This window comes from Podarcis gaigeae (assembly GCF_964106915.1).
Source record: "Podarcis gaigeae genome assembly, chromosome: 5".
NCBI classification, from domain to species: Eukaryota; Metazoa; Chordata; class Lepidosauria; order Squamata; family Lacertidae; genus Podarcis; species Podarcis gaigeae.
In genome coordinates this window covers 56717244-56743416 of record NC_139681.1, presented here as the reverse complement: position 1 = coordinate 56743416, position 26173 = coordinate 56717244, and the positions used below count along the sequence as shown (strand labels likewise).

At 40.9% G+C, this 26173-nt stretch overlaps 1 protein-coding gene and 1 long non-coding RNA gene across 23 annotated transcripts in view; both read right to left on the bottom strand.

The window, feature by feature from the left end:
- The window catches only part of NT5C2 (5'-nucleotidase, cytosolic II), a 78521-nt gene that overhangs the window by 22705 nt on the left and 29643 nt on the right, over positions 1-26173 (bottom strand). For 10 of the 22 annotated variants that reach the window (XR_014563995.1, XM_083738002.1, XM_083738000.1 and 7 more), the window contains 14 exons: positions 15524-15641; positions 12227-12322; positions 10760-10851; positions 10530-10587; positions 9664-9757; positions 8858-8911; positions 7931-8014; positions 6676-6717; positions 5518-5625; positions 4472-4538; positions 3224-3394; positions 2587-2638; positions 2254-2314; positions 96-272 (listed from right to left, as the gene is read on the bottom strand). Coding sequence is in view for 21 of the 22 variants with exons in the window: in XM_083738002.1 (XP_083594128.1) it covers positions 96-272; positions 2254-2314; positions 2587-2638; positions 3224-3394; positions 4472-4538; positions 5518-5625; positions 6676-6717; positions 7931-8014; positions 8858-8911; positions 9664-9757; positions 10530-10587; positions 10760-10851; positions 12227-12322; positions 15524-15641 (1274 nt within the window). In the remaining variant the exon portion in view is untranslated. Of the gene's footprint in view, positions 1-95; positions 273-2253; positions 2315-2586; positions 2639-3223; positions 3395-4471; positions 4539-5517; positions 5626-6675; positions 6718-7930; positions 8015-8857; positions 8912-9663; positions 9758-10529; positions 10588-10759; positions 10852-12226; positions 12323-12415; positions 12506-15523; positions 15642-23391; positions 23568-26173 lie in introns of all 22 variants that reach the window. The other 12 variants (XM_083737993.1, XM_083737991.1, XM_083738005.1 and 9 more) reach the window with 6 other exon arrangements.
- LOC310844222 overlaps positions 1-26173 on the bottom strand; it is a 399653-nt gene that overhangs the window by 350243 nt on the left and 23237 nt on the right. The gene's annotated exons all lie outside the window — the stretch shown is intronic.

Here is a 26173-nt window from a genome sequence, read left to right as displayed (position 1 = left end):
TTAGAATGTCCCTCGCTCTATTCAGACTTGGATAGTGCGTGTACTTCTCTGAATGTTGTTACTGTTCATCTGCGGCTTCATGGATTTCAACTCACCAGCACATGGGCAGCTCTGAAGAGGTAACTGAAGGGATAATACAGAAGGTTGATGAATGATGCTGCATAGAGGTCTGCGTAGCGCATCACTTGGCTGGCAAAGAGTGTCTGTCGGGAGCCGCTTCGGAACAGGCTTCCCATCATTCCATAGCACATGTCCATGTCATGAGTCACTTTCTAAAATCAGAAGGCAAATTAGACATTTGGTCACTTCAGGGAAGGGGCAGTTTTACATACATAAAAACTATTGCAGGTGAGAGAACACCATGTGTACACTAGAGCACACACACGTTTCTGAATCAGAGGCATTGACTGTAAAGAGGCAAAGCAACTGGAAGTCACAGAAAGTGAAAACACCAGCAATATACAGTGCCTTCCAGGAGCATTCCACCACAGAATAAGTTTTTGTGTTTCTTAGCAACATGACAGATGGGAAAAAAAATAGAATTTGACGGAAAAAGGGGGGGGGGAGGATAACCAAACACAAGAGGGCTCCAGGCATACAGGGGTTTATGCCATAAAAACCTGCAAGACAGTGTGCATATAAAAAATTAAATATCAGACTATTATGTTTGTGATCAAAATACAACTAGAGGTTTAAGGCTGCCATCGCAGCCCATTTGTGAGATGTAGCCCTGAAATAGGTGAGGTAAGGCACTGGATCTTTGTCACCTTGCTTAACATACTCAGCTCTGGCAGCAGCGGCAGCAGCAGCAGCACTAAAGATATAGCGGAAGGGAAGCAAACCTCAGAACCACTGTCATGCTCCACTAGGGGGTGGAAGGGAGAGACCCCCAACCCGGGATCTGCTCTCCTACCACAGTGGCTGGTGAGTTTAAATCACTTCTGAATTTCAACATCCCCACTTGTTCTCAGACCTTTGCCACTACTGTAGGATTTTCAGATGGAGAACTCAAGAGAGTTCAAGCACTACTTACAGTTGCACAGATGGGAGAATTTCACATAGTTTTAATCACAGTGCTTCAATGACACAGAAAACCACAGCTACACATTTTTTTCCTTTCTGTGAATCTCTTATGATGCAGGAGCTGTCACTGTTGACCCAAGCAAACCTATTTCCCCTAGTCTCTGCCTCACAGTTGTTTCTCTTGCCTGACCGCTCCTTCCCTGCCATCAGCACATAGCCATTCCAATCCCTATGCCCTATTTGAGGTCACCATATGCCTCTACTACCCATATTTACCACAGGGCCCTGTTTGGTGTGTGTGTGTGTGTGTGTGTGTGTGTAAAACTAGATATAACATAGTCATGTAGCATTTCCCCCTTTTATAGGGGAAAATCAGCCTCAGAGTCTGAGTGTTTACATGGAGAGAGAGTATGCGAATGAGCCAACAGCACGAACCCTATGACCCATATAATTCCTCTGCTCAGGACTGCACCTCCCCAAAGTTGCTTTTCATTTAAAAATAGGTTGGGAGACTACCTGCATCTGCCATGTAAGCAGCTTCAGTGTGTTTCCTCTGCCTACTGTTTCATCATCTTACGTTTCTCTGACTCAAGTCTATTTGATTAATACAACTGTCCAACACCCCCCTCATTTATTATCAGTACAAATTTACTCAGCCATTAGGCGCTATGAAGGTTTTCCAACAACCATCTCACTTCATTAGCTCCTCCTTTTATCAGCTCCCCATCTTGTATCTTTCTCATCCAACCTCTCTCAGGTTCCTCTTTTGGTCCACTGCCTGTCCAGCTCCTTACCTCCCCTGTCCCCTCAAATCTCCCTCTAATGAAGTTAGCACAGATTGCTGCGCTGGAAAAGGGAGCAAAATAGCATTCTATTTTTTAAAAAAGTTAAAGGTAAATGACCCCTGACAGTTAAGTCCAGTTGCAGACAGTTTTTCTGGGTCATGTGGCCAGCATGACTAAGCCACTTCTGGCGCAGTGGAACACTGAAACCAGAGCAGGGCACAGAAACGCCATTCACCTTCCTGCCAGAGCGACAGAGCGGTGCCTATTTATCTACTTGCACTGTGTGCTTTCGAACTGCTAGGTTGACAGGAGCTGGGACCGAGCAATGGAAACTCATTCCATTGAAGGGATTCAAACCACCAACCTTCTGATCAGCAAGCCCAAGAGGCTCAGTGGTTTAGACAACAGCGCCACCCGTGTTCCCCAGCATTCTATTTACTAGTACCTTAATACGTCTTTGGATGGAACTGATGTCAGGACGCTCATTACTGCTGCTATCCAAATGCCTGTTTGAAATAGGAAAGAAAACAATATCAGCAGAGCACATGGAAGATAAATGTGAGGGTGGATCTGGGAAAGCAAATACTAATTTAGAAAAGCTGATTATATCAGGCAAAACTGATAGGCACAACAATACTCTCTTCCCCACCCCCAATTCTAAGTTAATGTGGAGCCCTTTGATAGAGTGCAGCTGTCCACTAAAAAGGAAGCACTCCCTCTAATGAGTTAGTGGATGGAGTATTGGGTTATATTCTAAAGAGAAAAATCCATTACTTACTTGTATAACTCAGCGAGAAAGATGTCTAAACTCTGAAGTTCTTCAAAAAGGCCTAAGCAGAAAAGGGAAGGCAAAGTAAAAGGATATTATGGCAGTGGATCAGCTGAAACAAATACTATGTAGACTATTACTTATCTCTCACCAATATGAGAAAACAGACCTAGCAACAGACTGAGGATTCTATCTGCTTTCCAAATTGCATTATTATTTGTCAATTTATAGAATTACAGAGTTGGAAGGGACCCCCAGGTCATATAGTCCAAACCCCGCAATGCAAGAATCTCAACTAGATCATACATGATGGATGGCCATCTCTGCTTAAAAACCTCCAAGGAGAGTGCACCACCTCTTGTGGGAGTCTGTTCCACTATCAAACAGCTCTTTAGAATACAGTCCTACATTTTGAATATGTTTGCAGTGTCTCAAATGCCCCAATTAAGTACTACAGATACTTTGTTCTTCAAAAGCCAAACCATGGACCCCCCTACTTTTTTTATTAAAAAAATGATTATCTCTATGGTAGTTTTTGTTATGCGAATGGTGCCACAAACCACCTGGGTGGGTTATGTGGACCTCCTCCCCGGGAGGTCCGCATAGCATCAATTGGGAACTGTTGAACTACAGAGTCAGTACTTACAGCTCTTGTCTGTCCAGACATGAAGCTCCTGTGCCAGTTCTGGAATCACTAGGAAGGTCCTCCAACCCTGGCGTTTTTTAGACTTCAGGATATCTCCAAAAATGTGATCACCTATGTATAAGATGTCTTTACCCTTGGCCCCCAGGAGGTCACAGATTGTATCAGAGGAGCCTAATAAGAGGAGGGGGAAAGCAGAAGGGCCAATCAGAAAAGGTTTCTCAGCATAAAAACCATGGGTTCAGTGCATAAACTTCCATTATTATCATGTACCTCCTCCCAATTTGATAGATATAAGGCTTTTTCAAATAATGCAGCTTTTACACACTCAGACATATCATTGTATAAAATAAATACACTACAGCATACACATATATGGTTCACAGGTGGTCTTCCATTCAGGCAAAGCCTGCTATATAGTGTGCTGCCAGAACATTTTTTGAGCTGCAGGTGTCTGAGACCTATCTATTTAAAATACAAGTGACGATCAAATCACCTCTTACTTTTTTCCTTTCTTTTTAAAAAAGGGGTAAGCTGCTTAAATACACAAATCAGGTAGCATGTGAGACGTGCATCTTAGATGCCATCCCAAATACACACACATACACAAAAGTACCAACACAGCTATATATTATTTGAGTATATAGTTTTGGAAAATACCAAGAGAGATCTTAAAACTTGAGGAAGATCTACCATCTACCACCATGGGACTTAACCTTTGGGGTTACAAACTTTGGATAGGTGGGTACATTCCTTGCAGCTACTAGATTATATTACACTTTTGGCTTCTGCTGACTCTTTACCTAATGTACCACCTACAATTAAATTTCCATCTTCACTAATATAAAGACTCTGCTTCACAAGGGACTCTTATGTTCCACTTACAAACAGATCTGAGTAGCTGCTAGTGCATTTTTAAAAAAATGGTACAACCACTGTTGTTCCTTTGCTCCAGTAAGTTTTGCTCACTGGAAGGACAGATCCTGAAGCTGAGGCTCCAATACTTTGGCCACCTCATGAGAAGAGAAGACTCCCTGGAAAAGACCCTGATGTTGGGAAAGATTGAGGGCACAAGGAGAAGGGGACGACAGAGGACGAGATAGTTGGACAGTGTTCTCGAAGCTACCAGCATGAGTTAGACCAAACTGCGGGAGGCAATGGAAGACAGGAGTGCCTGGAGTGCTCTGGTCCATGGGGTCACGAAGAGTCGGACACGACTAAATGACTAAACAACTCTCATTTCTAATTTACCTCCAGAGTAAACAATACCATGCTGCAAGGGGCCTGTGTAGGTACCAATCTTCAGTTTGCCAGTAACCTGCACAGAAAGAGACATTCATTTAATGAAACTGTAGGTCTCTCCAGCCCAATTTTCAGTTTTAATATTGATCAATGGATTGATAAATCAGTAGAAAGGCTGTTCAATATATGCTTCAGAGGAAAAAGCACAACTGGTGTTTGCATACTCCAAATGCACTATATTTTTCCTGGGCAGCACCTTTAATTATTAAAAGCAGCATGACATAGGGGCAAACACCATTTGGTGACATAGGGACATGCAGCTGGTCCCCTATTCCTAGAGGCCATAAACACTCTTACACTGGGAATTGTTTTGTGCCTCAAATGTATCTTTGCCAGGTGAAAACAGTGAAGTTAGTCTGGTAGAAGCATATTCCGTACGACCCTTTTGCATGGCCTGCATACAGATGCTACAAAAGCCTGCTTAAAGCTATACTTCCAAATTTTACAGTTAAAGCGTTGGTTGCCTTTTATGAGCCAGTTGATTCTGCCTTTAGGTCAGGCTTAAGCTAAGAATTTTGTTGGGGCCAACAAGTTATCAGTAGCACAGATTCAGCTAAAACCCTCATAGATTCCCAATAAAGACCAGTCCCACAGAATGACAAAGCAGGTGGTTATGTTGCAGCCACAGTGAATTTTTTAGATAACCAGCAATTACAGTGAAACTGATCTAATGAAACACAGCATTATTAGGCTCCATATATTTTCAATATGATGTTGTTCTTAATTTAATTCCACTCAGTAAATCTAGCTGAAATACTTAATGATGCACTCAAAAAACATGCTGTGTTTTTATTTAAAGAACACAGCTCCTTCTCATATTTCCTTTCTATGTGATTCAGGTAACCCAAAAATAGCTAGAAACACATATTCCAAGTAGTCAATGAATTTCAAAGTAGAGAGCTTATGAATTTAGCACTAATGTTCTAATTATTGAAATAAACTGTCCCAGGTTTTCCTCCAGTCAAGCCTAACTATATATTCTATGTATCACTCACCGTATCCACCTGTCTCAAGACTGTGCCTTCTCCAAAGAAAAGAGGTTTCCGTGCATCCACAAGGATGAGGTCAAAGTATGATTGCCATGGCCGGTGAGAATTGCCAGGCTAGAGAAAAATTAAGCAGAAGAACATCTTTTTAAAAGGTACAAATTCTAATTGTTCACACTGAAACTGGCTTATTTTAGTTCTGCAGGAGAGATTGATAACTGTATTCTATATGTAGCCTGACATCATATACAAAACATCTTAGTTCCCCAACACTTCAATTCAGTAAATATACCTGAGAATCCTAACAATGCAGGAAAGGAAAATTATCAGATATTTTAAATTTTATTTTTGTTTATCTGGATTTATATACTGTTTAATCATAATTTAAATAAAAGTTAGCAATTATATCACTACTACAAATATTAATACAAAGATCCAGGCATTTATCAATTACTGCAGAACATTGAGGGCTTTCAAAGCAGAGGCCACAACTGAGAAAGGGACAAAAGGGAACAGTCTGTGTATTTATATTAAACTTTTGATTCTTTTGATTTCTACTACACATAGTAAGTACATGAAACCATAACCAAGCCTTAAAATTGAAAAGTACATTTTCTTGTAGCTATGAAAAATTATTAATTATATGTGGAAGGATTTCAGCAGCACGGTTATAATGCATTAGTGGATATGTGGCTAAGTGGCAACTCCTTGTATCTGAGCAAGCAACTTCTACTCAAACAAGTGCAGACAGGCAAACACCACCGGTAGAAGTAAATGCTTTTGATTTGAAAATTCACTAGTGACCTCTAGAAGCTGCATATCAGGCATATCAAAGCCGACTTTAATTATTTCCACCTGTTCTCCAATAAAAATAATAAGGCATTTGACACCATGCCTCCAAAGGCTGAATTTTACAAATAGAAAATTAAATAACTATCTGGTTTCTTCAGTCCCCATGAACAAAGACTTGACTCCTATTCTTGATTTATTTAGGAAGGAATAATATACACCATCTAACACAGCGTTCCCCAAACTGGTGCCATCCAGATTTTTGGAATCCAGCTCTCATCCAACCCTGGATAGGAGTTGTAGTCAAAAACATCTGGTCAACACCAAGTTGGGGAAGGCAGAGGTATCATTAATGCAACAACTCTTTTCATCACCCACCTTTGGTCCATGTGGAAAATCAAACAGGTAAGTCATAATTTTCTGAAAGGCAAATTGGAAGCAAGACTTAATTTCTTTCTGGATAAATTAACTATTTTATTAATTATGTTTAAACAATACATTTAAATATACAAATAGTCTTCAGATATACAAATCTAGAACAGGCATTGTGAGAATTAAAATAACATTGCAGAACCCTATGATGTTATTTTTAGGATTTTCATGACAACAAAAGGCATGTCTCCAGCTCTGACAGATATGCAGCTCTGCAAGAACCTCAGTTTTATGTACAGTTAATTTGGAAGCAAGTTCAGTGGAGCTTACTCTGAAGCAAGTGTTCATAGGATTGAAGAACAAAAGTTCATTGTCACAGAATACGGAGGGTCCTGCATTCATATTAACATGGGGATTTCCCAGTACATTTGTTCATGGCTTTCTTAAAAAAATGCATTTTATGATAAAGAGAAGGTCTTTAAAAGATATTTCTCCCCCCCCCCCAAAAAAAAACTTGGGAGACTAAATTACAGACACATTGCTAGGTACAAGGCATCATTAAATTAGCAACCAAGATTCAAGGAGAATCTTTGGTGCCTCCAACTCATGCTTTCATTATACTGAGCTTATCTAATTCTCTACAGCTGGCTTTGAGAACCTATGGCTCTGTAGATGTTGTTGAACATCAGCCCCAACCAGCATGGTCAATGGTAAGAAACAGTGAGAGTTGTAGTAGTCCAGAACATCTTGAGGAGCCTAAGGTTCCCCAGCTCTGCTTTGAGGCAGGGATGGGAGACTTTTTTCAGACAGAGTGCCACATTCATTCATCTGGAAACTTCTGAGGGCTTCACACCAGTGGTAGGTGTGGCCGGAAGTAAAAGTGGGCAAAACAATGGATGTAACTTACTGTTGTAATGCGTGCCACATTCCAGTCACACAGATTTCAACACTCATATATGAATCCCTCCAGACAAGCAGGAGGCGTCATCACAGTTCAAGGGCACCTTCCAGCCAGGCAAAAGCACTTGAGGAGGGTTCAGAGGAAGAGGGCGGGCAAAAACTAGGGAAGGAGGCATGGCCTGGAGAAAGGCCAGAAGGCTGGACAGAGAGGCCTACAGAGCTGCATTTAGCTCCCAGGACTGAGGTTGCTCTCCCTGATCCAGGAGAGAAATTCAAAATATGACAGCTAACATATATGAGACACTAAATGAATGAATGAAAGACTGATGGAGGAAGATTCTTGTGTTACAGGAGTACTTACATCAGTGTACTTATAATCACTGTTTGTGGCAAGAAACACCTTTCCCACCTCATTCATGCGGCTCAAAAGCAGAGGCAGCTTCCCCTAAAATGGCAAAGATTTACATAAAATACAGTTTTCAGTTGAAGCCCATACCTTCAGGGAGTCTATAAATATCTCAGGCTATCTGTACATACTGCCAAGTTTGAACAATGCCAAATGAATATTTTAGCCTGATTAAAATGTCTTCTAAAATCCTAGATGCCTCAGCTGTGAACTGAAATCCTGCATCTTAGTCATGTCTTATAATTTGTACTAACGTCCTATGTGGCCAAGTATTAAAATATACTTTTAAAAAACTGAAATGTTGAAAGCTGTTCTACAATATGTAACCAGAAACCTGATGATTTGAAAATGAGAGACTGCAGGCAGCAAGGACTCTTTACTAATTTTAGAACAAAATGCCACTTTGATGTGCTGTGAGTACGTAGCATGAGCATTATGTGGAAACAGAAAGTATCCCATGCTAGGTGAAAATCAAAGGAATCCCTCTAAAGAAATACAAAATGCACGATTTCAACTTTTTGCCCCTCAAGATATCAAGACATGGAAGATGCTTTGGAATATTCACATTTCTATTGTGACATGCACTCTCTTACTACTCCATACATTGTGGGGGTGGGGAAACCAACTGCCCCTGCTTGAAGTTCGGGTGCTTAGAATTCCATTAACAAAAGGGAGATAAAGAGGAAGTGCTAAATTATTTTTAATCAAAAAAGGCAAAATTTGCTGAAGCAACAATAACATCACTTAATGCCTATTTTTTAAAAAAATAAATTGTGAACAAGGGAGTTAGAACTTTCCATTCTGTTTTTTTATCATTTTAAGACTGCATGAAATAAACCAAGACTGGTCCACTTTCAATAAGGCAAGGCTTGACGTACTTACATCTTTCACTACATACTTCCCCAGATTCTCAACTGTCTTCTCCTTCAGTGATCCCTGAAACAACAGGAGAAACCACATGACACAGCAGAAGTAATGATCTAGCAATCTTACTCAGGTTTCGCCTTATAGTATCAGCTTCCATGCTGTCATCGTGCTGTAGAAAGATGCACCACTGACACTAGAGGCAGAAAGTTATTTGTAGAGTTTCATGTGTCATGAGATTAGCATTGGATAGGTTCAACCTGGGGGTGGAGAACCCTGTGGCTAATTCACCATATGAGAAACAAACACATGGACAAGATGCAATTGAAGCGCTGTAATTAAGTATATTCTGAAGTAAACGTGAAGTGCAAAACAGAATAGTTCAGAAAACACATGGTGACAGAGTTCAGTTGCTGAAGCAAAGGGGTGGTGTGATTCCTGTGCAATGTGCGGATGAGTTATCACCTGAAAACACATGAAACTGCTCCTTGGAAGGGAAAACAATAGCATAAATATAATAAAGTGAAACAGTGATGGCTTTTAAGATGGCTTGCAGCAGCAGCCTGTCTTGTCAAGAGGGGAGGGGAGGAGTGGGGGGGGGGGTGAAAGTAAGCAGCAGGATGGTGGTGATAGAAGGAATTATCATCCTTGTTTGCCAATCCCCCCGTTTCCAATCATATTGATGGGCAAGCTAGCTGGCATTTAATACTTATTCACTGGCTGCCAAAGCAAATATAACAGTGTTCAACTCACACTATAATTTATTCAAAATGTTAAGAATTAAACAGACTACGGTTAAAAAAATATCCCAAAGTGCAAGTCACCTTATAGTGAACCCAATCCACAGCATCTCTCACATCTTGGAACATACTTCTGAAGGACATGAAGAGGTCTCCATCTTTAAACCCTGCTTCACAGCTGTGAGAAAAAAGGAAAAAAGCACAGAATTGTTGTAAAAGTAGGTTAGCAGCTAATAAGGAGGGTGCATAAGGCCTGGGAATCACCATACAACTGGAAACACCAACAGTATTGATAGCTACATTGATAGTATTGAAAGCAACCAAACCTTAATCCCACTAATGTTAGGTGGATTCTTGCTTGTATGTTTTGTGCCAGTTCATGAATAGATATATCATCTCATTTCCTGTCTAATCAGCATGGCATCTGTTCTCAGAGGCCAAACCAGGCAGGAAATGGGATGAGATAAAGGTATAGGCAGGATATGTGTATGCCTGACTCTAGGTTGGTACATGTTTCTGCATGCAAGAGAGAATGAACATACATGGATGATGGCTAGATGAAGTTGAGGGGCTGAAGATTCAGAAGGGAGCTGGGTGTGGGAGAGGGACATGTGAATGGATGTACAAATGAACAGAGAAAAGGAGTAGCTCCACCCACTTTTATGGCTTTGGCAGTATCCATCACATCAGCTTCTAATCCCTGAAAAGGTAGACCACTCTTGTGCTAAATGATCATATTCACCTGTGTAAGATGGACCCTATGAGTCCTGCCAGGGTTTAAATCACAAACTTTACCAACATAAACAATCCCTAAAGTACTTGTGGTTGCTGTTGTCATCAAGCTACAGATAAGAAGATTTGAATTTGTCCTTGCACACTTGCAATGAGAGACAATGATGGCTATAGCGTCACATGTTGGATTTCATATAACACATGAGACACATGCTCACCTTGAATACCTATCACAGTTCGTAAAGAAATCAACCAGGCAAGCCAACAGGTAAGTCTCTGCAAAGAAGCAAATAATATACATTAAATGAAGAACTGGATAAAGAGACACTCATGTAATTAATCTAAACCAAAATGACATTCCTAATTTGTCATTTGAAATTAACAGTAATATACCTACGGATTGTCATGACACAATCCCCACCATCCCCATTAGAGTTTAAGATCTCACCTGGTAGGTTGAACAGTGTGTTTAAAATGTAAAACCTGTCTGTGTCATCTCTCTGGATGAATTTATTAGGGTACTGCTCTCGGATATCTGGCCTGAAAAAGGTAAGGGACAAGGGAATATGCCTATTAATGATGTCTAATCATAATAGTTTCTCTAAACAGCTATGTTAACTCCTACTGGGTCAATAAGACCAATGAGACCAATGAGAAAGATCTCCTAAAATGTTGGGATTCAAGGAAAGGTTTTAATGAGAACACTGGAATAAATATCATATGGCCTCCTTTCTACTACAGCAAAATGTGATACTTCACACAACTTCATCCATAGAGAGGAGCCTATTCCCTCCAGCTCTTGCTTGCTCAATTGATCGCAGAAGAATTCAAGAACTGGGGTGATCAAAACAAAACAAGAATTGTGTTTCATTTGGACAGCATGCAACTAACCATCAACAACTCTGTACAATTCACACATAATATTCTACTTAAAAAGAAGTAGCAGCAGCAGCAGCAATGTTTCAATGTTTAGTAAGATTTCATGTCATCATACAGGCAAAGACAGAATACTGAAATGGATCCTGTTGACCTTACACAGCTCGGGACCTCAATACCTTAAGGACTGCCTCTCCCCATACAAACCAGCCTGGACACTGCACTTGTCATCTGAGGCCCTTCTCTATGTCCGCCCTCCCAGAAAGGTTCAGAGGGTGGCAACAAGAGAACGAGTCTCTTCTGTGGTGGCTCCCTGATTGTGCTTTTTATTATGTTTTTATCACTGATGTTCTGTAATGTCTTTCTAATATTGCACACCACCCTTAGATCCTTTGATAAAAGGCAGAATCATCATCATCATCATCATCTCAGTGGTAGAGCATGTGTTTGCATGCAAAAAATCTCAGGTTCAATCTTCTGCCTGAAATTCTGGAGAGCAACTGCCAGTCAAGACAGACCACAGTATAATAGGTTCCTATGTTCCTATAGCTGGGCTCAAAATGGTCTAGGCCCAGGTCATATTATGATTTGTAAACAACACTTAAACCATAGTTGTCCCGTTTGGATAACACAAGAAATTAGTTTAACAAAGTTGTGCATTCAAGGGCCAAGAAGAAAATATGTGGACACAAGGCTTGTTCTTGGCCCAATAAACTGATGCACTGAGGTGAGATTGTTACATCTGAACCAGGTTTGTATGCATTTTTTCCATATTCACTTAAGTTAGTTTCCAAAGGTTAACCAAGTTTCCAAAGTCAATAGAATTTATAAGACTCCAAAGTAAGAAAAACTGGCCTGCATAAGGATTTGGAAATGTTACAGCGTAGGTGATCCCTGAAAGCCCAATTCTATATATAAATTCAGAGTTTCTACCAAGTTCAGTGGAACATATACCAAGTTCAGTGGAACATATCACCCCCTGTTGTACATACAGATTACAGCCTTCCTTATGTGAACTGCCTATATTCACAGTACTTACCCCCTCATGAAGTTAAAGCCATGTGCACACACCAGGATGTTCCCATAGGCATCGACTTTCAGCAAATTTCCATAAAGGGAATCAAATACCAGGCCTCTATTAATAAAGAAGTGCATTGATTGATATAAGCATGGTATACCAAGCAGTAGACAGCAAGACTTTGAAAGATAGTCTATTGGAATGGCATACCTGAGCCAGTTCTATCATGTTCTGTCCAAACTAGAATCTGACCCTAAGGAGGACACTTTGCTGACAGAGTCCCATTGAACTTTTGTTTAGCTGCAGAGGAAAAAATAGTCTGCATTGCCCAGTTCAAATGTACAATTGATCTCTTTTCTTATCATTAGCTCATTTATCTTAACAAAAAAGCTGAATTACACAATCAGCAGGCACAGGTGCATAGCTTAAAAAAAATAAAAACCTTAGTTCTCCCACCTACCCAACTGACCAACTGACCAAGAAGAGTAACTACATAACTGGAGCTGGCAGAAGTTTCATTGGACAGAAAAAATCTGTCAAATCAGACTTGTCTTGTTTAAAACTAAGTATCGCCTCAATATCAGATTGTCCACCCTACCTGCTTGTTGGAAGACTACTCAGAGAATGTGTGTGAAGCACTATGAACTCACTGTGAACTGTATAATACAAGTTTTATATATTTATTACTATTCCTTTAAAGGACTAAAACCTTTTGGACTAAACTTTATAAAAGGTTAGTTGACACCAGATGTGCTTTTGCTACAGTAAACAGGAAAAACTAAACATAACTAAGACAGTTCTCTGTGTGTGAATGTCCTAACTGCATGGAAAGGAGGTGTGGAATGTAGGAGATGAGGAGTGTAGAACTTCTCAGCTAAGCTATATGAAAAGAGTTTGGGGAGAAGGACTGCTGGAACACAAATGGCAAAAGGAGGAAGAGTTCATCACTCATGCCTCTAACACCTTGAGACATCACCACCCTTTTCACACAGGGATTATTTAGTTTGGCTCCAAGCAATCCTCTTGCCATTGAGTAAGTGGCAGTTAAGACTTTCAGTCACCACTTCTCTTTTCCCTTGAGGAAAGTTGCCTGTCTACCAAGTTTGCACAGTGGGTACCTCCTTAGAAAGAGCTTTCCATGTCACATTTTCCCTCTCTCCCATTTCTTTATAGTTTTTTCCACTTACCCACAATGTGACATTGTCACATGGTGTGCTTCTATGCCCCCACTCCACATCACTAGCTGATGCTTGGCACAGCAGAGAGGAAATGCATGGCATTGTTAGTTTCACTTTCAGGTAAGTGAAACTGCACATTCAGAGGAGAGAGGTGAGAACATGATTCAGGGAGACAGTTTTTGGCCGTTGGCCCATGTCTGCGGCAATGTGTAGTTTGGCCCTGAATGTGAGACAGCAAGGAAGCAACAGCCATACCAAGTAACCTCAAATGCTAAAACAACCTTGTTCATAAATTTCCAAAAGTTACTAGCTTATAAAAGTTTTTATGCCTAAGAGGGGCTGGTTTCCCTTTCACCAGCATTTCTTATCAGTAAAAACTGTTGCTGGCAAGAAATACAGCAGGCTGGTGGTTGAGAAATGGAATGATCCCTGGCTACTCTGCTAGCCTGATTAGTTTCTATGTTGAGAGTGCAGGAAAATGCTTTTTCTCTTGCATGTCCGGCACAGTGGACTAAAGACAGGGTGATGGATCAATCTGTCACTATTTCCAGCATACCTGATTTCTGTGCTGAACATGCAGAAGGGTTTTTCCCCCCTGCTGTGCATCCATTCCAGATGCAGAGCAGCCTGATAGTGAAAGAATGAATTGCGCTCTCCTATCACGTCCAGCACATACTGTTTCTATGCAAGCAGTTTCGCCTTCTGCACATCCAGCACAGAAGCACAATGAGCCAACAAAGAAGTGATAGATAACTTGTTCTCACTCCCTGCCAGATTACTTGATTTCAATGCTGGCCAGGGAGGAAGGAAGCAGCATGGAAGCAGATCAAGATGGCAGGAAAGGGATAGCGCAATCTATCCCTCCTCTGTCAGCCCACTCATTCCATGCACTTTCCTTTGTAAATAGTCAAATAAAATGTTGTGCTAATATTTTTGTTCTAAAGTCAGCAAATGCCCTTACAAGTAAGGAGAAACCCAAGTAGATTTAGAACAAGCTTCAAAGTGACTCTGCTTGCCTGTACCAAGATTTATTAGCCTGTTTTGGAAGGGCAAACATACACAGCTCTAAGCATGTTCATCAGTGAAGATAGCCTAAGCTGTCCACGGTGGTGACATAGTAGTGCCAGTGCTTCACAATGAGCCTAGGTCACTTTCCCCCCAACCTTTGCCCACATTCTACTGTACCACTAATAATTTTCAAAAGCATTTGCAATGACTGGATAAAACAAAAATATACAACAAATTTTGTATATGTATCAGCATAATGGGCTTGCCATTTTGCCCCTTAATGGCCCACTTACTAAAGCTCAATTCACATGCTAATTTTGTGCTGTTACAGAATGAACTGTGAATTTCTCTGTTGCTTAACTTTTCGAAAAAGCCTTGCAAAGATCACCAAAAGTGGCCTTCTCAAAAGTAAACATGTGAATTGGGTCTACTAAAGGTGCCAAAATTTGCTGACTTTCCCCCTAAATCATTCCATAAATAGTTTTGCATTCCTTTCAGCTTTTGCTAAACTCACTGGCATGTTTCAACAATGCTTCTGTTGCAAAAACTGGCCAGAATGCAAGACAGAAGTGTGGAAAGCTCCATATATGCATCACAACTTCTGTGGGCTCTCTTTTAAAAAGAATCCCAGGGTTGGCAAGTGTGCTTCTCCCAAAACTCAAGGGGAACTTAGGAGCTACCTCTAACATAAATGTGAAGAGGTGCTGCCTTGTGGGCAGAAACACAGGAAAATCTTAGTACATATAAGGAACTGCCTAAAGAAAATCTGCCAAGCCTTACATATTTTATACGTATCTACAAATATTCTGCCTCAAATAGTTTAATGCAGGACTTTTTAAGCAGCCCAAAATTTAATTGAAATTCATGTTTGCATAAATTAGGGATTATTTTCCCCAGTTTCTAACTATGTTCAGGTTTTCCTGGTATGCATTTCACTTCCAATACATTTACCACTGGGTGTCTTAAGACAAATTCTCTGCTGACAAATCCACTTCAACTAGCAAGAACCTCGTGCAATTAAATCTGCTTATGTATTACTGAACAACAGCATGCTAAAAATAGAACTCTTTAAAAACAAACAAACAAATCAGTAAGTAGCATATACATATTTTTGTAGCTTACAATTATTTACCTGGTAGGGAATGTAGGATCATAGACAAAACTAAGCAGCTCTTGAGGGTATCCAATTGATACTAGCCGTTCAACTGTCAAGTCAAATCCAAGGGATTCATACTCTGGAGATTTATATACTGTGAGAAGATGTGAAGAAGATTTTGGTTAGAAAATACAAGCAACACACACATCCTATCTAAGCAAGGCAGAAAATGTATATCAACTTTGCCATTCTCCTCTGGTTTAATGTGCAGTTCAGCTGACATACAAGGAGAGTGGTATTTAACACTGGTCTGGTTCACATCTCACAGCGAGCCAGAGTATGACATACTGGGACTTTGCAAACATGCTGGTTCATAGCTAGGAGTTCACACCTGCTTTGCCATCTTTGGGTATTTTAGGCCAATGAGGGACAGCAGATAAGCTAAAGTTTGGCTTGGTGTGTCATCTGAATCCAGAAACATGGTTACATTACCTCCTCTTTAATGACAACCTATAACCATAGGACAAATCTTGGCTACGGATTGGAGTTATGCAGAAACCTTTACCAAAATCCTTGTTTTGGATACATGCTAAGCTACTGCACTAACCTATGATGCCCGGGGGAAAGCAAAACTGCTTGATCTCCTCCTCAGGAGCCAGCAAATTTGCACTGCGGTTTGGCTTAGAGCGTGGGACGCAGGTGGCGCTGTGGGTTAAAGCCTCAGCGCCTAGGACTTGCCGATCGAAAGGTCGGCGGTTCGAATCCCTGTGGCGGGGTGCGCTCCCGCTGCTCGGTCCCAGCGCCTGCCAACCTAGCAGTTCGAAAGCACCTCCGGGTGCAAGTAGATAAATAGGGACCGCTTACCAGCGGGAAGGTAAACGGCGTTTCCGTGTGCGGCTCTGGCTCGCCAGATGCAGCTTCGTCACGCTGGCCACGTGACCCGGAAGTGTCTCCGGACAGCGCTGGCCCCTGGCCTCTTGAGTGAGATGGGCGCACAACCCCAGAGTCTGTCAAGACTGGCCCGTACGGGCAGGGGTACCTTTACCTTTACCTTTACCTTTGGCTTAGAGCAGTGGTTCCCAACTTGGGGTCCGTGTCCCCATCCCTTGCCTCCTCCCCAAAAAACATTTTTTTGTCATTTTGCATGGTGATATCACAAATTTTATGGTCTGTTTTAACACACTGCGATTTTAAATATATATTGGCCAAAATTGATTTTGAAATCATACTGCAACAACTATTTTGAGGAGGCAATACGTAGCAATATAAAGGGAGAAGAGGGCAGCCAATTGCAAAGCGCTGCCTTCTCCTCATGCTGAGGGAGAACAGGGCAGCTGATCGCCCTCACTTCAAGGCACTACCTTCCCCTGGCACTGAGGCGGAGCAACTTTTCTCAGCAGGAAAGCAGCAGCCGCCACAGTGGACTTGCATCCCCCATCCCCATCCCCTCTCACTCAAACCATGTGGTGGAGGTGTCTCACTTTCTCTCTCCCCCCTCACACCTGATCTCTGTGACTGTTCCTTCCCTCATTCCCATGCCTGATCTCCAATTTCAGACATTGTGATATATAGGAATATTGCACTGTTTAGCTGCTGATATATCATGATGCTGAAAACCAGATATCATTTTGTTCAAAAAATTGCATTGCAGTAATGGGGTCCTCAGTAATTAGCTAATTGGGAACCATTGGCTTAGTATGTTAGGCAAGCATGACCTTTGACAGACATAGCTGCCAGGATTCACCAAACAAACCCCATCAGCAGAAAGGCTTCTGCTTGTACAGCAGGGTTTCCCCCTTTCTCTCCCTGAAATTGGCTTGGGGGGTATCGGAAAAACCCCCAGAACAGTGTGCACGGGGAGGTTGTTCCATCTGACAAGCTGATAGCCTTGCACAAGTGGAACATTTAAAATAGCATGATGTTGAATTCCACCCAGTGATTTTAAAATTTAATTCTACCAGGAATGCTCTGCAGAGTGGAAATACAGTTCATATTTCAACGAAAGAATGCATCAAATAAAGCATTAGTTAGTGCCTCAGGGGAAATATATTCCAAACAGCATTAACACACTCACCTTATTTCACCTCTACATACAGACATCAAAAGAGCATGAAACTTACGGCCACTGGTGAAAGTCAGAATGCAATTATGAATCCTAATTTTAGATCGAGCATCTAGTCAGGAGGTGTTTAAGATAATAATTTAAGTTGCCGTTTGCTAAAGGCCAGCTATCAGGTTAGCTTGTAGTAGGTTGCCACTCTTATGGTAACCTGCAGCTACTAAGCACCCTCTTTACCTTCTAACCAATTATGAAACCATCATCTTCTCCAATTTTGCAACCTCTTGTGTGTCCCCCTTTCATCTTCACTCCCACATCCATGCCTCCTATTCCCTATTTGCAACTACTTTTGCACACACTCCATTAGCACCCTGATCCCCTTTTTCCTATCGACCTTTTTCCAACTGTCCTTTGCACACAGACTACCCCCATTTCCATGTCTCCTCCTTTCTTCTATTCTACAGACCCCTTTGCACATACCCCCTCGGATGATATATGTTACTGTCTCTTTAATGTTAATGTCCGTTAGTTAGTTCAGTTAGAGAAAGTTAACTTCAGTCAATGGATGTTCTACATTATCTGGGTGTTTGCTTGTTAATAAAACATCTGTTTTACTACACTGAATCTGGAATTTCACGTTGAAGACAACACATGGTAGATTTTGGGAGTACAGTGGTACCTCGGGTTAAGAACTTAATTTGTTCCGGAAGTCCGTTCTTAACCTGAAACTGTTCTTAACCTGAAGCACCACTTTAGCTAATGGGGCCTCCCCCTGCCGCCACGCTGCTGAAGCATGATTTCTGTTCCCATCCTGAAGCAAAGTTCTTAACCTGAGGTAATATTTCTGGGTTAGGGGAGTCTGTAACCTGAAGCGTATGTAACCCGAGGTATTACTGTACTGTGGAATACGTGAGGGCTCCACATCCTTTATCTCTCCCATATGAGGCTCCTGAGTAATTGAAGAGGGAGAAAAATGAGTACGGTGAGAAGAGAGGGACACTAGCATTTCCCCCTTCTTTTCTCCCAATCCTCTTGCTCCTCCACAGCACTGAAAATGCCCTCTTCAACCCAATTTGCTTCCATCTGCCTATTACCAGATCCTTAAAACCATGAGCAGTGCCAGAGAGGGTCAGTGGGGAAAAGACTTTCCCCAAACAAGTTTCTCCCTCCTTCTACTTCCCACCCATTGCTGGACTCCTCTCTTTAACATAAACTGATATCTTTCTTTCAGGTATCTTAACATGTAGGACACAACTCACCCACCTGGAAATTTACTTTGCCCCTCCTGTCCCCATAATTTTTTTCTGGTATTGCCACTGCCTAAAACACACATTCTCTGTCTCTTTTTCTCTCACACGCACCCAGCCTACCTTCCTCCCTACTGCCCATACACTTCCCTATTCCTCTGAATGCGATCTTTACCCCCAATTCCACTTGCCCCATCCTCAGTTCCAGCTCTCTCTTCTCCCCAGTCTGTCTCCAAAGGACTAAAACTGTCACACACAGAGATACCCTTCCTGCACCCCCAGCCTCAAACCCCCCAAAATAATTTACTACAGACACAAGTCCCCTTTTTTTCTTCCTGCCTCCACTCCTGCCTTTAGAACTTTGGGAAAGATCCACTGAAAAGAGCACAATAACAAACTAGTGCAAAAATAGTATAGAGAGTGATATAAAGCTTACATTAGAAACACATATAATGCATTTGTCTTATTCCAAATATCTTCAGTAGTTCAGTTCCACATGTGATTCACTATTACGCCTTGGTCTTGGTTTTTGCAACATACGTGACTATCCAATTACACCTCATTTCGTATAAACATCTGCACCTTATCTAAGATTTAGTCAATTTACTGATCATTTGCAATTTACTGCCATTATGCAGCCATCCTGTTTAACGAATGGAAAGTGTTAATTGATTATCCAATCCTAAAGTTGTTTCCAATGTAGTATGAAATTATTGTCAAAATGTAGTACGTACTAAGTTATTGTAGCACTGGTGGAAAGTTGTTGCACAAAACAAAACACAGGTAGATAACCAAAGACTGTTGTACAATGGATTGCACAATAATAATAAGCTGTTGTGCAACAGAATGCACAACAAGAATCCACTGTTGTGTAATAATTTTCCACTAGTGTAAGTGTTGCATTTGATTACCTTTAAACTCTGTCTTCTGCTGGTGCAAGAGTTCTTGCATTAGTGGACAAGGAAGGCTGGATATGGCCCCTAGTAATGTGGGCAGCTGTCATGGAACTACCCTTGGTAGTGAGAGTGTTAAGGAACAGCAGTCTCTGTTCCAGACACAAGGAGACTGCAGACATGCATAACACACAGCTCTGCTAGTTTTCAAGAGGAGAAACCCTATTACTTCTTCCTTGTAGCTGAAGGTAATACAGGCAATCCTCATTTTGCGTGGGGAATATGTTCCAGACCCCCTTCGCATGTCAGCTGGACCCGCGTAAAGCATTCCATTCCACATAGCTACCAACACTGTATTTATTATATGGATGTTGGTTAGCATTCTTCCACCTTACCCAGTCAAGGAAAGAAATTGGGAGAAAAGGCCTTGACCCACCACTACGAACTTCCTAGTGTCTCCTTCAGATAGATCCCCCCCAAAAAACCAGGGATCCCAAAGACTCCAGCATGGCCTGTTGTCCAAGGCACTGATTTGTTTCACAGACTAAAAGCACCTTTAAAGTCATTTCACCTGAAGACTCATGAAACCATAGCCCTATTCAGACATTTACAGAGATTAATGTGTGAGTAAGGCCACATCTGCATTGCACGCGTCAGCTAACCTTCACCTGACACCCACACATATAGCATATCTGTATGGAAGAAGTCTATCTGTGTACATCTGTACATGTAGAGACTTTGATGAAACCTGGAGCCCCAAGTTGCGCTGGGTTCCAGGTAACAAATAAACATTTGCACATACAACTGTTTACATGAAGGCACCCTCTGTAAACATTTGCACTTTACTCGTGGGTTATATTAATTTACTGTGTTAATAATCACTGTTTCCAAAAAATAATAATAATGAGAAAATGACTGCAACATGAAACCAACAATTATTTTGTATCACAATAGAAAAGACACACTGATTTGAATAGATTCAGAGCATGTATGAGCTTTAGGTAGGTAGAATAAGCTGAACACTCAAAAATACCAAGAAAACTTGTAACTGACTATTAACAATGTCAGAAGAGAAAAGACTATTCTGGCTGGAAAAGAAATGAGCACTCTTAAGAAAGTGCCATGAAAAGCTGACTACAACTGCAAAAACACACCTCTACTTGCATTCTGTATCCCCCCCCCCCCAGCATTCCCTTCCCCATTAAAACAGTGGCTTTCAAACTGTTGAGGCAACCATTTTTAAAAACTTTCCTGTATATTGGGAATGTCAAATCACAGGCATATCTAGCACTCCTGCTGCATCTTGCTGTCATTGTTTGCCTGTACTCTTTTCCATGCAGTATCTCAACCCTGATGTTGCAGTGAGTGCTCTACTCCTCCACAGTGATCTAGCCACTGTGTCTAGTAAACATACAACCCTCGGTTTCTCTATCTCCAGAAATACTTAGACCACCTCTCTGATAAGGTGACAGTGGCTGATAACAATAGTGGTGCACATACGTCCCACCTTACTCTTCTGCATGAGAGCTTGGTGCTTACTTGAAACGCTGGATGTTCAAGTCCTACCTCTGTCACATGTCCGCATATCTACTTCTGTCCTAATTAACTTTGCACAGAAACTCCAGTGCCAATTTTGAAAAGAAAACAAATTTAAAAGCCTCAAATACTCTTATTTAATCCATTGTAACTCACTAACTTACTCACTTAGCTTTCTGAGATTTTTAAGAGAATCTTATATTGGATCGCATCTACAAAGTATGTCATGTCAATGCAAATCGTTCATGAAGCCGGTTTGGCAACCCTTTGAAACAAACTCAAAGCACCTATTTATCTGAAATCTGGCAGACTTCATCTCCTTAAATGGGGCTACTGTGCCTGCAAATTTCATCAACTTCTGGCTCCTCAAAAAGCTATAGGCATGAGTTGATATTCTCATTATAATGATAGGGAATACATTCTCTCACTGCTGCTCACCCCTCTAAATGCCCATAGACTATTGAGAAACAAGAGGGAGTTATCAGCATGGGGGGGAGCTGATTTAAAAGAGAATGCATATATTTTTAAAATCCTAAGGCTAACCCACCTAAAATACAGTCCAATAACTGGCAAATAATTACTGGTGTTGAGATCTGCTCTCTGACTCAATCCATAGAATCATAAAATTGTAGAGTTGGAAGGGACTCTCATGATCATCTAGTCCAACTCCCTGTAATGCAGAAATATCAGCTATCCCATACGGGGATCAAATTTGCAACCCTAGAATTATCAGCACCATGCTCGAACCAACTGACCTTTTTTAAATTGAACTATTTTTTAATTGAAATTTTGCCATACAAAATTTGCATATACATTATGGAGTTATTCCACTCCAAAAATGCAAACTTTTTTTAAAAAAGACCTACCTCTTCCTGAGTCCAAGAGAAGCCATTCCATGTTTCATCAAGGTGATCTCTCAAGCCCACTTTGTGAACTTGTACTTCATATTTGACATCCTCTAGATTACTCAAGTTTTGAAATTTACTCAAATACTGTATATATGACTAATGAAGAGAAGGAAGCATAATTGGGAAAATTTCCTACTTCACTTAAGTAACCCACTTGAGTGAGCATTTTTTATTCATGCATATAACATGAATCTGCAGTGTACATTAAACTAAGAAGATGAAAATAGATTACAAACATCACACTCCGGTTACTGTGACATAGTTCAATATAAGTTTTCCTTTAATTAGACAACTGGGAATGGAGCTGGAATTCACAGAGCACATGTCCCTACTTGACAACACTCTGCACAGCAGTCTAGATTAATCAGGATGAGCTACAAGCTCCTGACATTTTCCTGCAAGCTGTACAAGTGCTCATTTAGGTAATATGAGCTCCCAACCAAGCAAATTACAGCCAGTATGAATGACAGGGTACCAAAATAGGAATAGCATAACGGAAAAAGCATCCATAACTAATGTACAGGTAAACTGTACATTTGAGTGTTAATCAGTGCTTTTTTCCTAAAAAAAATGTTTAGGGGTACTCTCATTTTGACTCAAGGAAATCACCATTTTATAGTTCAAATCGGGGGAAATAAATACAGCAAATGGACAAAAGTACAAAGATTCACAAAATGTTTAGGGGTATGCGTACCCCCAGAAAAAAAAGCACTGGTGATAATAAATGATCAGTTCTCAAACTGCTCGATTATTGAGAAAGCTAATTAACAGTGAGATGAATAACTGCAAACTCTTAGTTACAGTAATTAAATTACAGTATTGCATTAAACAACAACAACAACAGGCAAGTGAGATGTTGCCATGCATAATCTGTTGTGAAGTAAATCAGATTGGTGCAGTTACCCTAAATGTACTACTTTCAAACAAGTGTAATACAGCTGAAAGACAGTAAGGCTACTGAGAGATGTACTGAAATCATCATGTACATATGGAAACAAATTATGTTCTCAAGTTTGGGGTGGTGTGTGTGTGTGTGTACCTTGGCAAACGGGGCAAAGCTTGAAGACAGAAACCTGCCGACAACATACACAATTTTTGTTCAAATCAACTGCAATACCAAAATAAATGTACTGCATTCAAAATTACTTTCATCCTACAAAAAGTATGAGTTTCCTTAAGAAATAAGCATGTCACGAGAGAAGCTACTCTGCACAGAAAGCTATATTGTAAGGTATAGAATACCCATGCATGCTAGTGTTACCTTTGCTGCCAAGTCCGGTACAGTAGCCATTTTTATAGTCTTTCTGAAAAAGATAAAAAAAAAATCTGCAGCCACTCCAGGTAGTGCAAAATGCTGCTGCCAAGATTTTAACTCACATGAGGCAGATGCAGATGCTGAGTGTCACTCCAGTCTTGAAGGAGTTACACTGGACTCCCCTGTCAAAAAGAAAGAATCAAACTGACTTAAAACTGCAACAGTGGTGGTGTGCTAACAATGGTGTGCTCGTTTGCTGATGCTACTGGCTTCAGAAAGACCAAATACTGGTTTACCAGACATGGTTTGTCATTATCTACAAATCCACAAAAAATCTCTCAGATCAAGATTTCAAAATGGATATTTTGCAGGTATCAGGCAGAGGTTGTTGTGTCTGTATATAAGAACAGAGTGGTACAATGTGGATCAGAAATTAGACTTCTGATGAAAATCTGGATCTTCTGAAATCTTATTCTAGCAAAAATAGAAATACTTACAAATTACAATATTAGATTATAAATTCTGTATCAAATATCTACTCATGTGCTATGGTTTAACTGGTATGTTTAAGTACTCCTTGCTCTTCCTGCCAAAATATTTAAGTGAGGGCTGGTAACAAGGATAGCAGCATTGTGTAAGAAGTAAACATGGCACATTAACAAAATTTAGACTCGTGGCGAGAGGACGAAGAATGAGGCCGGGCGAAGGCTGTCGCCGCAGCAAAAGCTGCTGAACACGTCCCTCCTCAGGCACCTGGTTGGATGCCTGCTGAGGGGTGTAGGCGCCAGCCAGGTGAGGTGAAGGCAGGGGGCTAACGCCCTCTGCTAGGGGCGGAGCTCGGGCTCCCGCCCACAACCACTCCCCTCTCATGCAGGGAGGAGAGTCTCTATTCTTACACCTCCAGGTTTTCCATTGTGTGATTCTAAAAAATCTAATTATATACACATGCATTTAGGTATTTATTCCAAAGTATAGTCTGAGTGTACGTGAGGTCACCGCCTTACAGAAGCTAAGCACATATACCATGCCACGACAGAAGGCAAGATACAAAGAAAAGAAAATGTGCTTTCCCTCCATAAATCTATTTAACTGAGTTCTAAAGATTATGAGAAAAAACATGCATATATTCTGTTGCAGACCACTGACCAATTTAAATTTGCAGCAGCATCCATACCCTGTAAAAATGTCTCTTCTGCAACAGTCACAATTTTGATAGCCAATCTGGGAAGTTATTATTTCTTGTACCATAGGCTTCTTGACAATAACCAGCACAAATAGCTGGATAAACAAGACTTATCACTATTAATTGTTTTGATTCAGGCAGAGGAAGCAATCTAACATGTCAGATGTTTAGTAGCTACTGTATGAGAGGAAGACACTTTTGTTGGACAATGCGGCATCTTTCATTTGATAACCTCTCCAGCTGAGGGTGTTGGAGCTACATTGGGCTAGAGTGGGCAGGGGTAATTGGTCAAAATTGCCTTTCCCAAGAAGGGATGTTTCCACTAGTCCAATGAGCAACAATTGGAGATCACCCACTGACTTTAAGGTGCTAAATTATTATTATTATTATTAAGCATATTAAGGAAAGAGAATCCTGTGCTTTTTCTGCTGTTAGGCTTGCTTTCTGCAGTTTTTGGAGTTTCAGTCCAGGTCCAATTCCTCAGCAAACCATGTGTCACAAATTAGTAGTCTGTTAGTTAATGATTTAATGAGAAGCAACAGTAAGACATACACTCTTGTCTAATGACAGTACATAATTCCTTGGGCACCATCACAAACTTTAAGCATGTTTCCAGCTTAAACTACCATCAATGAACAATTTTTTTAAAGCAGCATCATAAAAAACATACATGCATCCAAATCTGTCATCCAAGTAAACTAATCCAGTTTCTACAAATAGCAAATTAACAACTTCTTTAGAAAAGATTTGATGTACCACTATTTGACCATATGTCCACAAGGAAATAAACATTTTCTCAAAATAAAACATTTTTTTCTGTTCCATCCACACTCCTTTGTTTTGAACTTATGTCGCCATTTGCACTGCTCAGCCAATCCCAAGCCAAAACTACTGCTGTGCTCCAACCCATCTCAAGGCAGTAGAATATATTTACTTAGTATTTGGTGGGAGACTCTCAGGCACTTTTGCTCTTTACCCCTTCTTCATTTGCAACCTTAAAGGCAATCCAGAAATTCAGCCAACCAGGGCAGAGAAATTAGCATAACACATATGCCAGAAAACTGGGCATTGCCTCTGAACCCAAGTAAGACAAATCAGAATCATTCCTCAATGTCCAGAGCTGTTTCTCTGCAAAACACTAAAACTGTACTTTGTCCTACTTTTACATAGTTGTTGTGAGGACAAAAAACTATAACACACTTGGGCAAATTTAAAACTCTGATACAAAAAGAAAGAAGCTGCAGGGGATGGGTCCAATGAGAACTAATGCCAGTGTACTAGAAGAAGCAAAGATCACCAGTGTCAAAGCAATGATTGTTCAACAACTTCGTTGGACTGGTCATGTTGTTCAGATGCCCGATTACCATCTTTCAAAGCAACTACTCTATTCCCAACTCAAGAATGGAAAGGTTTAAAGATGTTCTCAAGGCAAATCTTTAAAAATGTAGCACTGGCAATTGGGAAACACTGGCCTGTGAGTGCTCCAATTGGAGAACAGCCTTTACCAAAGGTGTCATGGGCTTTGAAGATCCTCGAACTCAGGATGAAAGGGGAAACGTACTAAGAGGAAGGCACGCTTGGCAAACCCTCACCATGATCAACTCC